Source organism: Castor canadensis, chromosome 7 (genome assembly GCF_047511655.1).
Source record: "Castor canadensis chromosome 7, mCasCan1.hap1v2, whole genome shotgun sequence".
Classification (NCBI taxonomy): Eukaryota; Metazoa; Chordata; class Mammalia; order Rodentia; family Castoridae; genus Castor; species Castor canadensis.
Window position 1 is genome coordinate 90784223 of NC_133392.1, and position 17588 is coordinate 90801810.

The 17588-nt window shown below is 36.2% G+C and overlaps 1 protein-coding gene and 1 non-coding gene across 4 annotated transcripts in view; one reads left to right on the forward strand and one right to left on the reverse strand.

The window, feature by feature from the left end:
• The window catches only part of Syde2 (synapse defective Rho GTPase homolog 2), a 43055-nt gene that overhangs the window by 13620 nt on the left and 11847 nt on the right, over positions 1-17588 (forward strand). For 2 of the 3 annotated variants that reach the window (XM_074079559.1, XM_020177341.2), the window contains exons 3-4: positions 2748-3850; positions 6856-6982. In XM_074079559.1, the coding sequence (XP_073935660.1) occupies positions 2748-3850; positions 6856-6982 (1230 nt within the window). The remainder of the gene's footprint in view (positions 1-2747; positions 3851-6855; positions 6983-17588) is intronic. The other variant, XM_074079558.1, reaches the window with a different exon arrangement.
• On the reverse strand, positions 12261-12362 carry LOC141425254 (U6 spliceosomal RNA). Its single transcript, XR_012450333.1, has one exon. It is a non-coding gene; the product is annotated as a U6 spliceosomal RNA (small nuclear RNA).

The window sequence follows — 17588 nt, forward strand, 5'->3', positions numbered from 1 at the left end:
TATTTCCTGAAAGGTTTTCAGTGTACAGGGCAATTAACAGTTCCCTCTATGTTATTTACTTTTCCAGGTATTGAAGGAGTATGCTGGTTCATTAGACTTTACCCTGGTACATAAGTTTATATTTAAGGATTTTCATTTTGTACTCAATTCTTATGGCTGCTTTGTGATTTGATTAGCATAGTTATAGTTTAATTTTAAGTGATCATGAAATTTGGTAATACTTCAGCTCTTGGGTTTTATAAAAACAAGGCTTTTTTGTTTTAATAAATTCACTCTTGTCTACAGTAGATTTTGCTAACATATACAGTATTTTATTTTAACAATTAAAGACTTTACTAGGAATTATTTACTTACAATGTGTAAAAAGAGTCAGAATATTACACTTCTTAATAATTTAACGAAACCCACAGCAATTTAATGCACTGGGTACCTTTTCTAAATGGTGGAAAAATAAATCTTTTGTAGACTAAAACAGTGCCCTGATTATTATAAAATGCTTTGGACTAGTTAGCCAGTAGAATTGTACCGTGACTTGTAATACAAGGGGCTGCTTTGTCCAGTTTATCAAACAGTCCATTACTTATTAGCTATTTACCAGAGAAGCCCAGTGTACATACTTAAAATAGTCCTCTTTTTATAAAGAAATGACTTCATTGTCATTATGACACAGACATGGGTGGAGGGAGAATATTATATCAATACTTGAAAGAAAGGTCACTTAATCTATTGATTTTTAAAATAATAAGCACATTTTCTCATTTTAATTGTGCAATGTAGTTTTATATAGATTAACTTCTGATAGTAAGATGATTAGATCTTTATAAGGAGTAGTTAGATGAAGTATGAAATATTAATTTAAAATTAATTACAATAGTATTAGTTGTTGTTTTTTTTTTTTTTTGGTGGTAGTGGGGCTTGAACTCAGGGCCTACACCTTGAGCCAATCTACCATCCCTTTTTGTATTAGGTATTTTCGAGATAGGGTCTCAAGAACTATTTGCCCAGGGTGGCTTTGAATCACAATCCTCCTGATCTCTGCTCCTAAGTAGCTAGGATTACAGGCATGTTTCTTTAAAGGAAGAGTTTAAATTTATATCAGATTTTAGAAGGTATTTTTACTTTGCTTTATTAGTTTGACAACTTACTAGGAACAAGTATAAATTTTAAAATGAAATTGTCTTTTTTTAACTGGGAAAGTTTAAATTAAATGGAATATCTTCTTAATAATAGTGGAGAAAAGATCTTTAAAATTTTAGTATATATGTCTGACAGAAAAGTGTTCAGAAGGATAGAGAAGCTAAAAGTGTAGTATTTCAGAGCTTAGGCTCTGAAATCCAGTACTTACACTGGTATTTAACTCACAGGTTTACTTTGAGAATTATGAGAGTGTCTGTACATTCCACCTAGCTCAATAAGTGTTCATTGATTTTATCTAATCGTAATGAAATATCAGTAATTAATGTGTTAATATTAAACAATTTTTAATATTATTTTCACCAAGGTAGTTATAGTGATTATCTTTAATTTGTGACTTAAGCTATTATCTACTTTATTTGTACTTTTTAGTGTTTTTAAAATTATTATTCAGTAAGCTTGAATACTTTTTACATATGGAAAAGAATAAAGCTATTTTTTATTGTTTTTTTTAACATTATTGTCATATGGGGGAACATTGTGACATTTACATAAATGCTTACAATATATCTTAATTAGATTCATTCCTTCCCTTTCTCTCCTTTATACACTCTCCCCTTCTTAGAACAATTTCAGTAGGTTTCGTTGTTCTATTTTCATACATGGATGTAAGAGAATTCCACTATATTTGCCCTCCTTTATCCTTTCCTTATGCCCTTCCTGCCTCCCAACACTGCCCACCCCCGGAAAGAACCTGTTTTACCTTCTTGTCTTTTGAATAAAGCAATTTTTATGAAGAAAAATTCAATGTTTTACTCTATGCAAATGGAAAATTACAAGGAAACTTATTTATATCTCTGTAGTGCTAATATATTGAAATTGCAAGTAAAGGCCTTAATTAACTTTTGAAGTTCTATGAAATTATTGTTTACAAATAATACAGGAAAGAAACTATCTTAGCAATTTTGGTAATTATTCAGTTAGATTTTTGATATACAGTAGTCAGTCATTCTTGATTGACTGTCATTCAGCCTATCTCTGTTGATGTATTCCGATAGAATTTAATAAGGAGGGGCTCTTGGCTGCCAAAATTATAAACTTGTTTGTTTTTTAACTTGTTTTAAAGCCAGGACTGCCATGTGGTAGCTTTAGGGGATTATGAACATAGAAGAAACATTCTCATTTTGGAATAGTGATTGTAGTTAAAATAAACATAATAATATCGAGAAAACGAGACTTGCGAGAAAATGAGACTTGCCTCATTTTCTCAGAGACTTACAGAGTTGTTTAAGGTTATAATATAACATACTCACTGGAGAATATTGAAGCAGAGAATGTTAAATAGGAACTCTTTCTCACAGCCTTTGGAGTAGCAGACGGAGAGGGAGATGTTTCTTTCTACTGTAAGCCATCTGGAGATCTTTGACACTGCTTGAACATGGAGATAAGAGACTGATCTGAATGTCTGTGTCTCCCCATTGAAATTAAACAAGGGAAGCATTTCTGTCCATGTGAGATCTTGTTTAGTTGATGGTTTATAAAACAGGAATAAAAGAAGAAATCAATACATACCACTTTATGATATCTCTCCTTTTTTTTTTTTTTTTTTTAAGGTTCTGGGATGTTACCTGCTACAAATAGGTCTGAATTAGGGGTTATGGAACCTTCTTCTCCAAGCCCCAGCCCTGTGAAAAAAGGAAGTTCAATTAATTGGTCTTTGCCAGATAAAATAAAATCTCCACGAACTGTGAGGAAACTCTCCATGAAAATGAAAAGGTTGCCGGAATTTAGTCGAAAGCTAAGCGTTAAAGGAACCTTGAATTATATGAGCAGTCCAGATAATACTCCTTCCTTGTCTAAATGTAACTGTCGAGAAATTCACCATACTGTTATTCTACCTTCTGGGAACACAACTACAGCTGCTAAGAGGAATGTTATAAGCCGATACCACCTTGACACCACTGTGTCTTCTCAGCACAGCTACCAGAAGAAAACTTCTATGAGTTCGAAGTACTCCTGCAAAGGTGGTTACCTCAGCGATGGAGACTCACCTGAACTTCTAACTAAATCTAGCAAACATGGATCTGAAATCAAAGTTGGGAAAACCAAAGACATAATTCCAAACAGTTGCAGCAAAAATGAAATAGACACAGATGCTTTCAGACATTATAGTTTTTCTGATCAACCCAAATGCTCACAGTACATATCTGGACTCATGAGTGTGCATTTCTATGGTGCCGAGGACTTAAAACCACCCCGGATTGATTCAAAGGATGTCTTCTGTGCCATTCAGGTAGATTCAGTAAACAAAGCAAGAACAGCTTTGCTTACATGTCGGACCACATTTTTAGACATGGATCATACTTTCAATATAGAAATTGAAAATGCACAACATTTGAAACTAGTAGTATTCAGTTGGGAGCCAACTCCAAGGAAAAATCGCGTGTGTTGTCATGGAACTGTTGTTCTCCCCACCTTATTCAGAGTGACAAAGACACATCAGTTGGCTGTCAAACTCGAACCTAGAGGTCTTATTTATGTGAAAGTGACTCTTATGGAACAATGGGAGAATTCTCTTCATGGACTAGATAAAAATCGGGAATCAGTAATATTTGGTGTTGATATTCAAAAAGTGGTAGAAAAAGAAAATGTAGGCTTGATGGTGCCACTCCTGATACAGAAATGTATTATGGAAATTGAAAAGAGAGGCTGTCAGGTATTATTTATTGTTTCACTGTGTTTCTCTACTACCCCCTTTATTGACTGATTGATTGATTATTATAAGTCTTGGGAGAAGGAGCTCAAGGAAAGGTAAAAACATTTTAATTCAGATATTTTTCCAATCCTACTCTTATTTTTATTGCATTGCTGTTGAGGATATAATTCGTGCCTTAACCTGTGTGGTCAGTGATTGAGAGCATGCTAGATAGTTCCGCAGTGTATGTTGTGATGCAGAACTGTGTGTGCTTTATACCTAGAGATCAAGATTGCCTTCTAATGGCATTCCTAGGAAAAACTGGTAGCATAGGCAAAGGCTAATTCATCTCAGGAATGCTTCTGCATGGCTTGACATTCTATAAGAGAAAGTTCTAGTAGTGAATCCCACAGCTTTGCCTCACTCCTAAAATCAACTCCCTGCCCTTACTCCCTAGTCTCTCTCAGTTCCACTCTTTGGAAGTCATAAAAGTTTTTGTCTCTTTACTTTGGAATTCCGTGTTAGATGAGAAGAAGCCCTAGTCATAAGAACACATCTCATTCCCTTTTAAATAAGAAAGCAAAGGCAACCCATTAAAACAAAAAACCTGATATTATTTGTAACAAGATATGTAAATGTCAAGCAGTTAATAGGCCTTATAATTCTTTATTTTCATTAATACATGTGGACTATGACACTGATAAATAGCATATCACTGGGGATGAAATTGAGGTACAAAATGTATTTATGCTCTCTGACACATATTAGCCTAAAAATCATTGTGTCCTGAGGTGTTCTAGTGCTATCAGAATTTACAACATTGATAAAAAGATTAATTTTTTTAAATGAGGGTAAATATCAAAAAATCTAAGACATGAGCTGTTTATTTAGAACATCTCACTTTGAATTCAGTGTAGAAACTACAGAAACACCACAGGTTAGTGGAATTTTACATGAAGGTACAGAAGCGTGGAGTTTGCTTTCTCCTCTGTTACACTTAGCATTGTGATGTCAGGCAGGTCACTTCGTCTCTGGGTCTTGACTGCGTACAGCTGTAATGTGTGTGCAGTAGCTATAAGACAGCACATCTAAACTTTTAAAACCTTTTCCAACTCAGAGAAACGATTCTGTCTCTAGTTTATGTTGTCTGTGTGGACAACACACAGACAACACTCCTGAGGCCTTCAGTTCAACTTCTTTGGTCAATTACTTTTCTTTCTTATCATTCTCAATTTGTTCCTCCATTTTCTTTTTTTTTTTTTTTTCAGTCATTGTGTAGAGAATTTAGAGGTTAGGCAGATTTTAAAGCTAATTATTTAATAAACTTTTATAATTGAATGTTCAAATAAGTATCTAAGTGGCACTGTATGTTTATGATTTATTTTCTGAGGTATTTATAAAGCAAGTGTATGAAAACTGTTAATCACTTTTTTTGGATACCATGAAAACATTGTTAGCAATGATTTTTATTTTATGCTGGACACAGTGGCTTAAGCCTGTAATCCTAGCAAGAGACTGGGAGGATCTCAGTTCAAAGCCAGCCCCAGCAAAAAGTGAGACCTCCATCTTAACTAATGTCTGGGCGCTGTGGTACACACCTGTCATCTCAGCTGTGTGGGGAAGCACAGATTGGAGGACCACAGTCCAGGCCTGCCTGGACATAAAGAAAAGCCCTATCTCAAAAACAGCCAAAGCAAAAAGGGTTGGCAGAGTGACTCAAGTGGTAAGAGGGCCTGCCTAGCAAGAGTGAGGCCCCGAGTTCATCCCCAGTATAGCAAAAAATGAGATAAAGGTTTATTTTAGTAAAGATTTCCTGTAAGCTAAGGTGCACGTTTTACAATAATGAATTTGGAATTGTACTTTTTGCAAACCTTTTTTGGTTTTGTTTTTGGCAGAACTGGTGTTTGAACTCTGGCTCTTCAACTTGCTTCCACTTGAACCACATTGCCAGCCCTTTCTACTTTGTCAGTTTTTGAATAGAGTCTCACTTTTATGCCAGGCAGACCTGTGTAGTGGTCCTCTTATTTACGTCTCCTGAGTAGTTGGGATAACAGGTGCCTGTCACCATGCCCAGCTTTTTATTGGTTGAGATGGGGTCTCTTGAACATTTTGCCTGTGCTGACCTCAAACTTTGAAACTTGTGATCTCTGTCTCATGAGTTAGGATAACAGGCATGAGCCACTCTACCCACTTCCCATAGTGCTTAAATTTTGCCGACCTGTCGTCAGTAATTATTCTTGTTTTCTTTCGCTGTGAAAATCAAGTTTTAATAGTCATACAGAAGTAACTTGTGGTGTGGCCTTTTGCATCTTCCAAATGTTTTGGATGCTGCTACCCCTCATCTTGGGCTTTCACCGTGAAAAATTACTCCAGAGGTCACGGTCCATCCAGTCCAGACTCTGGGTCTAAGACAGGCATCAAGCATGTACTGCATAGCTTTGATTCAAAAACTCAGCATCTGAGTTTAGGAGTATATCCTAAAATAGCCTTTCTTTGAAATACTTATATTAGACGTTCATTTCTTTATTCATCCTTTAAAGAACTATATTTATTAATTTCATCTTTTCAAGATAAAATGTTTTGTTGATTTGTTGTCTTCTATTCAAGTAGTACTTTCTTTTATTCATTTGAGGTTTCTTTCCCTCTCAAGCTCAAGGGGATATATCCTTAGTACAGAATTTTATGTGCTTACACCAGAAGGGCTATAATGAAATTAATTTCTTCTTTTGTGGAAGCATTTCCTTTGATCCTGCTTAATATTTTAGCTTTATTTCCTTAGGCCACCTACATTTAAAAAATACAGCTTAGTTTATTTGTGGTTTTTCCTTATGGATTCTGCTCGCTACTCAGGTGACTGATTGATGAAAAGTACTCACTTCAGATCTTAATCTGCCAGCCATCAGCATTTTAAATTACATTTAAATGCCCTCAGAACGTATTTGATTACCCAGTGCATGTGATTTATATTATACTCATATTTTGTCTTTGTTGAACTTACCATAACGTGGCCATAATTTTATTTCTAGGTAGTAGGACTGTATCGATTATGTGGTTCAGCAGCAGTCAAGAAGGAACTCCGAGAAGCTTTTGAAAAGGATAGCAAAGCCGTTGGTCTGTGTGAAAACCAGTACCCAGATATAAATGTAATAACAGGTAACAAATAGATTTACTTCATGTGCTCATTCTAGGAAGACTACGTCTGCAGGAAAGAGAATTGAAGTACTATTTCATAACCTAAGTTTGTTTTTATTCTAAAGTCTTACTTTCCTTCCTTCATAAGTGCTATTTACTGTGTTATTTTCTAAGGTAGAGATTAAGGTATGGGCCCTGCCCTTAAATAGCCAACAAATAATGGGGGACAGTAAGACCTCCATTAAGTGAGCTGTAATAGCTAGCAGACCCTTACATTCATAGAGGGATAATTAAAATGTCACAGAGGTTCCATTACTGGAGCTTAGGTGATGAAGAGGGCACAGAATATTTGGTTAGAGAATTTAAATGATTTAGTAGGCAGAGAAGGAGAGGGAAGGCATTAAAGATTGTTTTTTAGAAATATTAATCTGGCACCTCTATGTGATGGAGTGAAACTGAAGAGACCAGAGGAGGGAAAATCAGGAAGCCTTGGCAATAGTCCCAGCAATTAGTAATAGAGCCAAAGGAGGCTTGTGGTGAGATATGGTTGATTGGATACTCTTAGCAGAAATAAGAGAGCTTCAAGAAGAGCAACTGCTTTGTGTGGGGGAAATGTTGAGAAAGACTATGAACTGGGTTTTGGATACATTGTATTTAAGTAGTAGGAGATCAAAATGGATGTATTAAGCAAAGCTGAAAGTACTCATCTGTTGATAGAGAAAGGATAAAGTAGAGTTGCAGTAGAATTTGAGAGGTGGCTTATTTACCAAGTGGTGAATAGCATTGGAAATAACAATTCTAGAATCCCCAAGAGATGAGGGTGAAAAATGGCAATTGGAGGGTCATTGATGTATAGATGTAATTAAATCTTTGCAATTGTTCATAAAGTTTGAAAAGACAAGAACTTTGGAGGCAGGCAAAGAGAGAAAAACATCTAAAGAGATTGAGAGGAAAGGAGTCAGAAAGTTTGCGAAACCAGAGAAAGCAAAGATTAAGGAAACGTGATACAGTGGAATTTATGGAGAGGTCATACAAGGTGAGACAGAAAAAGGCCTTTGGATAGTTGAAGATTGCTCATAACCTTATTGATAGTCATCAGTTTGTATTTTTTTTGGCTTATAATTCTGTTTGTTTTTGTTGTTTTACTTTTTTTTAATTATTAAAGTTTCTAAGGGTATACAAGAGACCAATATTATGATAAACTCCCTTTATTCATTACCTGTTTTTCATAATTACCAGCACATGATCCTATGTGTCTCACTTATATCCTCCACTGATCCTCTCCAAACCTATATTATTTGGAAGCAAATCCCAGACATCATATCCTTTCATCTACAGATGCTTCAGTATGTTACTTCGTGTCTTCTGTGTATTTTGATAGTTTTCTCTCTTCTCTCTTCTGTCAGTTGCCATTTTTCCTTTGTATAATGGTATTTCTCTCTTCTAATTTGCCCTTTTATTTTATACACAAGTAATTGTTTGGGTGAGAATTTGAGGGAGGTTTGCCTTGCACATATTAAAGAAATTTTTGTTGGTTGAAACCCTTCAAGCTTTGTGAATAGTTGAGGTTACCACTATAAATACTGAATTAAAACTTTGATCTCAAGGATTTTATGAGTAAGAGAAAACAAGCCAAGGTACTTTTTCTTTCTTAAATTTCAGCAAATCAGAAATAATGGTTATTTTTATTTTTTGCAAATTAATGATGGGGCTTATTTCTATAGAAAACAAGATAATTTCTAAAAACATACAGAATATTCTTAGTAATATATAATTTACAAGATTAGCAAAGAGCTCATTTTATGAATTCATTAAAGAAAAATTTTATAAATACTAGTTTTTAGGAAAGTATGCTTTATAAACCAAATTTAATTTTTGTCTCAGTGAAGCCTTGTCTTAGAAATAAAAACTAAGTTAAACATGTATGATTTAAAAAGATGAAATGGGACTAGAAGTATGGCTCCAGAAGTAGAATGCCTGTCTAGCAAGTGCCTGAGTTTAAATCCCAAACCAACAAAAACAAAACAACAAAAAACCCAAATAACAAACCAACAAAAAAATGAAGTGGTGCAGTTTGAGTAGATTATTTGCTAGAAAAAGGGATCCTTAGTTTTGAATATATGCAGCACATTGAACAATAGTTCAATGAATGTTCGTTTTATAGCATTCTTTTCTAAAATTTAGAATTCTAGATTTATCTTTTAGATATTCCTTGATTCCATTGTTTGTACTATTCCATTTCAATAAAGCTAATCTTCAAGAGAAGTTAGAGCTGTTTTCTTTCTTGATAAAAATAACCAGTGAAATGATTTAAGATTGTTTGAAAAATATCACTGGAATTACGAAAATTACACTTAAGGTCATTGTGACTCAAAATAAAGGGTGTTGTTGATTTGGGGAATTGGCCAGTAATAATGTTGCCTCAAGTGTTTGTTTTACATGAACTCACATTTCTGAGTGAACTTTGAAATACAATTAATAGTAAGACTAAAAAATAAAAATTTAATGAAGTCAGTGATATAGTTTGTTCACAGCTTAATGTATTTTTTAGTAGCTGGTTTGTCTGGAACACAGAACGGGATGCTCTAGATAATCTAGGGTTTTTTTGCTGTTTTTGTTTTTAGCAACTACAAGGTATGAAATCTCATTCATCCAGTTAAAACTTTGATGTCTTTCTTAGAGTTGTGTTTTCAACCCAAGACTTGGCATCATTCTAGGTGACTTTTTTTCTTTTTTTTTTGGTGGGGCTGGGGTTTGAACTCAGGGCTTCATGTTTGCAAAGCAGGCACTTTACTGCTTGATCCACACTTCCAAGCCCAGTTGAGTATTTTTTGATGTAGAGTCTCACGAACTATTTGCCCGGGCTGGCTTCAAACTGTCGTCCTCCTGAGTAGTTGGATTATAGGTGTGAGCCACTAGTGTCTGGCTTCTAGGTGACTTTAACAGACAAATGACTAGTTCAGAACCCTAGATTCTTAGTTGTCATCTCAACTGATCTGTATTTATATATGTTATTTATTTGTTTATTTTTTTCTGTGTTGCTTAATTTTTGGGTCTTACTATGTAGCTCAGGCTGGCCTCATACTTGGAATCCTCCTGCCTCAGCTGGGATTATGGGTGTAGGCCACTATGCCTGACCCCAAGTAACCTTTATACCAGCTCTGCTTCAGTGATCTGTTCCTAAAGTCATTTTAGGAATAGGTCATCCAGAATTCATTTGCCTCTGAAACTTTGAATTCTTTTTATTAGAGAACCACAGTTTCTTGTCCAAGTTTTCTTATTCAGTCATTCTTCCTGCTCCTGTTTTGCATTTTATTATCAGTCCCCTTCTCTCATAATTTCCCACTCTTGTCTTACTAATTTTCATGATTCATCATTTTAGCCACTTTCGTACAAATGTCCTCAATGTCCTTCCCATTATCTTTTCCTTCCACCCATCTGACAAAACCTCCACTCTAATGCCAGTTGTTAGTCTTATTTAACAGCTTTATTGCGGCATAGTTGCCATATAACAAAATGTATTTAAAGCGTACAATTGGCTTTTTTCACAAATGTGTGCACCATTGAACCATATGACAATGAATGTAATGAATGTAGGCATTGCTTCCAAAAGATTCATGGAGCTCCTTTGTAATCTCTCCAGCCTGCACCTGTCCTCATTATCCTGCCCTGAGGCAGCCACTGATCTGTCACTATAGGTTAATTTCATGTTTTTTAGGATTTACGTAATAGAATCATACATAGGAACTCCTTTATTCCCCCCACCCACCCCCCTGCAGAGGCAGGAGGGGATTTGACTTCTTTTATAAGCAAAATTATTTTGTTTTTTTATTATCATATTATTGTTATACAGGGAGTACATTATGACGTCCATAAAAATACTTACAATATATCTTAGTTAAGTTCACCTTCTCCATCATTCTTTATCTCCCCTCCCCCCGCTTCTTAGAATAGTTCAACAGGTCTCATTTTTCCATTTTCATACATGAGTACATGATATTTCCACCATATAGCAAAATTATTTTGAGCTTCATTCATGTTGCTGGGAGTATCTAGGATCTATTTCCTTTTTATTGTCAAATATTATTCCACAGTATAGATACATGGCCATTGGCTTAATCCATTCATCTCTTGATAGACATTTGCATTGTTGCCAGTTTGGGGCACATGCTGTGGACATTCATGTACAAATTGTTATATGGGCATATGCATTCATTTCTTTGAGCAAATATTGATTTGATGCCTAAATCACACTATCTTGATTATTACAGTTTTGTAATGAGACTTGGAATCAGGTACATTTATGGTTTGGATATGAAATGTCCTCCAAAAATTCATGTGTTGAAGGGTTGGTCCCCAGTGCAATGTTCAGAGGTGGGGCTCTTGGGAAGTGATTGGATCCTGAGGATTCTCACCTAATCATTGAATTAATAGTTGATTAATTCATAATTTGATGGCATTATTGGGAGGTGATAGACACTAGGAGGTGGTGCCTAGTTGAAGTAAGTAGGTCCCTTGGGTCCCTCCCTTATTCTGTCAACTTCCCACCTGCCATGAAGTAACCAAATTTCTTTGAACATGCTCTTCTGCCTTGATATTTCTGCCTTGCCACAGGCCTAAAAGCAATGGAGCTAGTTGATCATGAATTGAACCCTATGAAACCATAAGCCACAAATGTTTCCTTTTAAATTATTTACCTCAAGCATTATATTACAGCAATGAAACACTAACTAACACAGGCACTTCTAAGTCTTCAACTTCATAATTTTTCTTTTTCAAAGTGTTTTCAACTATTCTAGGTCCTTTGCATTCTATGAAAATTTAGAGTAATCAATTTGTCAATTGTAAAAAAGCTTATTGAGGGCTGGGTACGTGACTAAGTAATACAGTGTTTACCTACGGTGTGCAGGCTTTGGATCGAATCCCTAGCACCCCGGGGTGAGGAGGTGAAGCCTGTTGGTCGGTTGAATTTATACATCAGTTAGAGAGTTGACCTCTTAGCACTATCAAATCATGTGATCTTAAAGCATGTTATATTCTTCATCCATGTCATCATGTTTCATTTCTCTCAGCAATACATTGTAATCTGCAATGTATAGTTTTTGCACATTTAATTGGATTTCTCTCTAAATGCTGACATGTCATATGCATGGCCATTTGTCTTCTTCAGAGAAATATCTATATTTACCTTTCTATTATTGGATTGTGAGAGTTCTTTAGATAATATTGTCAGTTCCCCCATCTGCTGTGTGATGTGCCATTCAGTAGATTGTCTTTCCCCTGCCCCCACCCTCTCTGTCTCAATATGGAATGCTTCACAGATCTGCATGGCGTCCTTGCACAGGGGCCATGCGGATCTCTGTTGTTTCAATTTTAGCATATGTGCTGCTGAAGTGAGTGCTCTTTTTACTCTCTTGATGGTGTCCTTTGAAGCACAAAAGTTGTTGATTTGGATGCTTCCAGTGTATTTTTTTCTCACTTGCAATTTGGCATTGTAGCTAAGGCCTTGCTTAACCCAAGATCATGAAGATTTGCACAGATTTCTTTTGAAAGTTCTATAGTATTAGCTACTATTATTTATATATTTGTTATTTTCCATTTAGATCTGTTACCTATTTGGAGTTAACTTTTGGGTATTGTGTAAAGAAGGGGTTCCAACTTTATTAGTCTTTTGCCAGGGGGTATCTGCTTGTTCCAACACCATTTGCTAAAAGACTGTGCTTTCCTCATTAAATTGTCATTGCATGTCTTCATGAATCAGTCGATGCTACACATCATTCAGGGTTTATTTCTGGGCTGTCAGTACTAGTCTTTTGGTCCTTCCTGATGCCAGTATCACAGTGTTTTGATTACTGAAGTCTTGTAGTAAGTTTTGAAATTGGGAGTCCTCCCATGTTCTTCCTTTTCAGAATTTTTAGTGTGTTATGATCTCTTGCATTTACATATGAATTTTAGGATCAGCTTATAAGTTTCTGTGAAAAAGCTAGCTGGAGATTTGATAGAACTTGCATTGAATTTATAATCAATTTGGAGAGTATGACATCTTCATAGTATTAAGTCTTTGCTTCATAAACATGGGATGCAGTTCCATTTTATTAGATCTCCTTTAATCTTTATAAAAATGATTTTTAATTTTCAGAATATACTTTTACACTTGCTTTGTTTTTCTATAAGTATTTCTTTTTGATGTTACTGTATGGATTTTTCTTAATTTCTTTGTTGGAATGTGCCATGCCCCCAGTCCTTTTGCATTTTAGTTTGCTTTTCAGATAGAATCTTGCTAACTTTTGCCTAGGTTGGCCTCGAACCGTGATCCACCCGTCTCCATCTCCCATGTAGCTGGGCAACACAGGTGTGCACAATCACATCTGGCTTGTTTGTAAGATAGGGTCTTGCTAACTTTGGCTGACCTTGAACTGTGATCCTTCTGTTTCTGACTCCTGAGTGGCTGGAATTTCAGGCATGTAGCACCATAACCCCCCCCCCCCACCTTATAAATACTCTTGAGCTGTGTTCTGGAGTATAGTTAATTACTTATAAAGAATTTTTAGTATTGCTTTTAAGCCTTCCTGGGCAGAGTGAAAGTACCTTTTTAAATGTCTTTTTTTTTTTGGTCTATTTGATTCTCTACTGAGGTAAAACTCTTCTGTGTACTTCTATTAGTTTCCTGTAACAAAGTATCACAGTGTAGATGGGTAAAGCAACAGATAGTTATTTTCTCACAGTTCTGGAGGCTAAAAAATCAAAGAATCAGCAGTGCCTGCTCCCTCTTAGACCTGTAGGGGAGCCTTCCTTGTTTCTTCTTATGTTGTGGTGGTTGCTGGGAGTCTTTGGCATTCTTTGACTTGTGGATGCGTGACTCCAATCCTCCATCTTCACAAGGAATTCTGCCTGTGTTTTTTCATATTCTCTTGCTCTGAGTGTCTGTCTTCCTTTTTGTAAGGGGCCATTGTATTGGATAAGGACCTACTTAAATGATCTCATGAGCTTGATTATCTCCATAAAAACTGTTCCAAGTAAGGCCAAGTTCTGATGTGTTGGGGGTTCAGACATCAATATGTCTTTTAGAGGGGGACATAGTTCAACCCAAAAACATATTGTGGCCAAATCCCATGAGGTTTCCACTTTGGTTGCTTAGAACAGGAGCTGTTGCCTGCCTGTATAGGTTCCAGGAATTGTTCTTTCTAATCCTTCTGGATGGTTCTTTCTGTGGGCAGTTGCTTCATCTGCATGTGCTGATCACTGAAGACTCCTGAGGATCTCTGCAGATTTCCAGAGGTCTTTCTGGGCAGCCTTGACCCTCTAGCACTCTGCCCTTCAAACTGTGGGCACTTTGGCTTCCTTGGATTTCTAGCTCCCTCTCAGCTTAGCCAGACTGTCACCTAGGTTTCTGTTTCTTCACTGCAATCTGCAAAGTCTCTTTAGGCAGTAAGTTGGGAAAGTTATGGGCTCACCTCATTTAGTTCCTATCTCTCAGGGCTCACTGGCTTTCTTTGCCTGATGTCCAATATAATATGAATAGTTTTGTTTTGTTTTGTTTTTCTTTAGATATTTTGTCTGGTGTTCAGTCATTGCAAGCAGGAAGGTAAATCTAGGCTCCATTTTGCGTAGAAGCACTGGTCTGCTTATCTAACGTGTATCTGAGTTGCCGTTTGCTGTGAGGAAAAAAAATCACACAAGTACTCATATAAATGATACTCTTTAAAATTAATTAGGCTCTTAGTGGTGCCTGCTACTAATTCTGTTTTCTTCTTGTGTCTGTCTCTTTTCTTCTCTCCCATTCTTTCCTCTCTTCTTCTCCAGAGTATCTATTTCATTTCTTCCTGCTCTCTTCAAGCTTCATTTCACCCTTCTTAATTAGCTGATCTTACCTCTTGACTTCACAGAGGAAACAGAAGCCATCAGGTGGGAACTTCCTCCACCTCTGCGACCCAGGCTACAGTGTGCCATCCTTAGCATACATTCTTTCCACTTTCCTTTCTGTGATAGAATGGAAATGACCTTCCTCACATCTAAGGCTAATTTAATTTAATTCCTTCCTGTGTTCTCATATGAGTCTCTTTCCTCTTGGGGGTCTTTGCTCCCTTTCTCCTGGGCCTTGGAAACCTTTTCGCTATCTTTTTTGATATTGCCATTTAAATATTCAGTTATTTCTCTTTAGCATTTGTATGTTCAGTTGTTTCTCCCTTTGTCCTCCCCTCTCTGGTATCGTAATTTATTTCTGTCAGAGCTAGACTTCTTTTTTGTGGTGCTAGGGATTGAATCCTGGGCCTCACACATGCTAGGCAGGTGCTCTACCACTTGAGCTGCACCTCCAGCACTTTTGTTTTTATTTAGGCTGTGTTCAAACTCTGGAACCTTCTGCCTTTGCCTCCTGAGTAGCTGGGATTACAGGTATGGATCACCATGCCTGGCCTGAACAAGACTTTTTAAACAGTTGTATTTCTTTCTCTGTTTCTTTAATTCCCATTAATTTCCTAACCAACAGCCTGATTCCAGTGTCCTTTATTAACTGTGGAACTACTTGCCAGGGTTGCTAACTTACTTTTCTGGTGGACAATTTTTGGTCCTTTTCTCAAAGTGTCTCTAGATCATTGTTTCTTGTACCTAGTTACAAAAATCTGCTGCCATAGAATTTTAAGAGGGATTTACTTAAAAAAAAAAATACAAGGACATGAGTCTTGGCCCCTGGAGATAAAAATTTAGTATGATTGAGAACTAATGCTCCTCACAGTATATAAGACCATTCTTATGTAAGTCAATTGTATCATTTGATACCATAGGTCCTTTCTTGAAACATTTTTTTCTTGACTTCCTGGCAATGTATTTGTCATTCTTCTCCCACCTCTTCTAACCACACATGCTTCTTTTTGCCATTCTTCCTCAGTCCCCTTTGGAAGATACTTTTCCCTGAAGAGTTGATGTTCTTTGGGCTTATTTTCTAGGTCTTCTCTTACCCCCACCCCCACCCACCATGTCTCCCTGATAATTTCAGTGGTTATCATCTTTGATCATTCTCAGGTCTGTGTCTCTGGTCATCTGTTTCCTGAGCCTCAGATTTTTATATCCACAACCACAAATGTCCCATAGTGTGTTCAGAATTAAATTCTCTTTTCTACCTGATAAACACAGTATTCCTCCTTTGTTCCCTATTTCAAGTAATATCACTGGTGTCCACCTGGAGGCTCAAACCTGAAACCTAGCAAAGAAACATTCTTATTTCCTCTTTCACTCAGAATTACAAACAGAATTACTGTTGATTGAGCAGTCCTATTTTGGGAACTTATGCTATAGACATACCTGCCTTCATACAAGGTGGTGATGTGCAAGGTTGTTCATTGTAGCATGTTTTGGAATAATAAAAGATTAGGAACTAACATAAAACTATGTGACGTCCATCTGTTGGGATACATAAAAATGATTGAGGAAACTGTCTATTTACTGAGAATATCTCAAGGATATAGTATTGAATGAAAAAGCATCTTTTATGTAATAAAGGGAGAGAAATACTTGTATTTGCATAAACACATTAGGTGTATAAGAAACAAATGAACTGTTACTGTTATATTTTTCAGAATTATTAGATGAGAAAAATTTTATATGATCCTATGTACATTCAAACTAAGCTTTTAGGTTAGTTCTCATCTAAACTGAGAACAGGTTCTGAGTCAGTATTGTATATGTTTAGGTTTTTGAGGTAAAAAATGTGTTCTCATTTCCCTTTGGATCTCATTTCAGTCTTTATGTATAGTGTCTTACCTACTTTGCTTATATGTAACAACCACTAACTATACTTTATTGTCTCTCTTACTATAGGTAATATGACTTAGTTCAAAACCACTTATAAAGCTGGGGGCACTAGTGGCTCACTCCTAGCTTCTTGGGAGGCTAAGATAAGGAGGATTGCTGGTTGAGGCCAACCCAGGCAAATAGTTCAAAATTCCCCATCTCCAAAATTACCATAGCAAAATGGACTGGAGGTGTGACTCACTTTTGGTGGAGTGCCTGCTTTGCAAGTGCAAAGCCCTGAGTTCAAACCCAGTCCTACCAAAAAAAACCCAAAACAAAACTACCCACTTGTGGTATGTTCAGAATTGATTTCCCTCACTTCTGTAGTGACAAGTGTGATGTTTTCTGTTCTTGGCTTTTGGTTTCATTTCTTTGTTTAGGAATGATTGTTTTCTTTCATATGATAGCGGAACATTAGAGTTTATCCAATCATCTAGTGTATCTGTTTAAGACACATCTCCTGTATTAGAGATTAAATACATTCATGTACCTTATTTCTTTGTAAGGGTTTCAGAATTAAAAGTCCAGAAATACAAAATTTGTGTAATTGGAATAATTTACAATCAACATTAATTAATATGCCTTGCTTTCTTGTTTTTTTTCCTTTCCTTTGGCTTGCTTTCTCAACTTCTGTTTTACATTCATTTAAAGGAACTTTCGAGGAGACAGAATCAGAACATGTGTATGAAGCCTGCTTACTTAGAACTAGCAGAGCTAGTGTGTATGTAATTGAAAACTATGTGTGTGCATTTTTAGCATACTTTGGAAACAAAGTCAATTAGTAACGCAAATTAAAAGAATGCAAAAGTGTTTTGTAATATTTTCTTTTTTCTTTGTG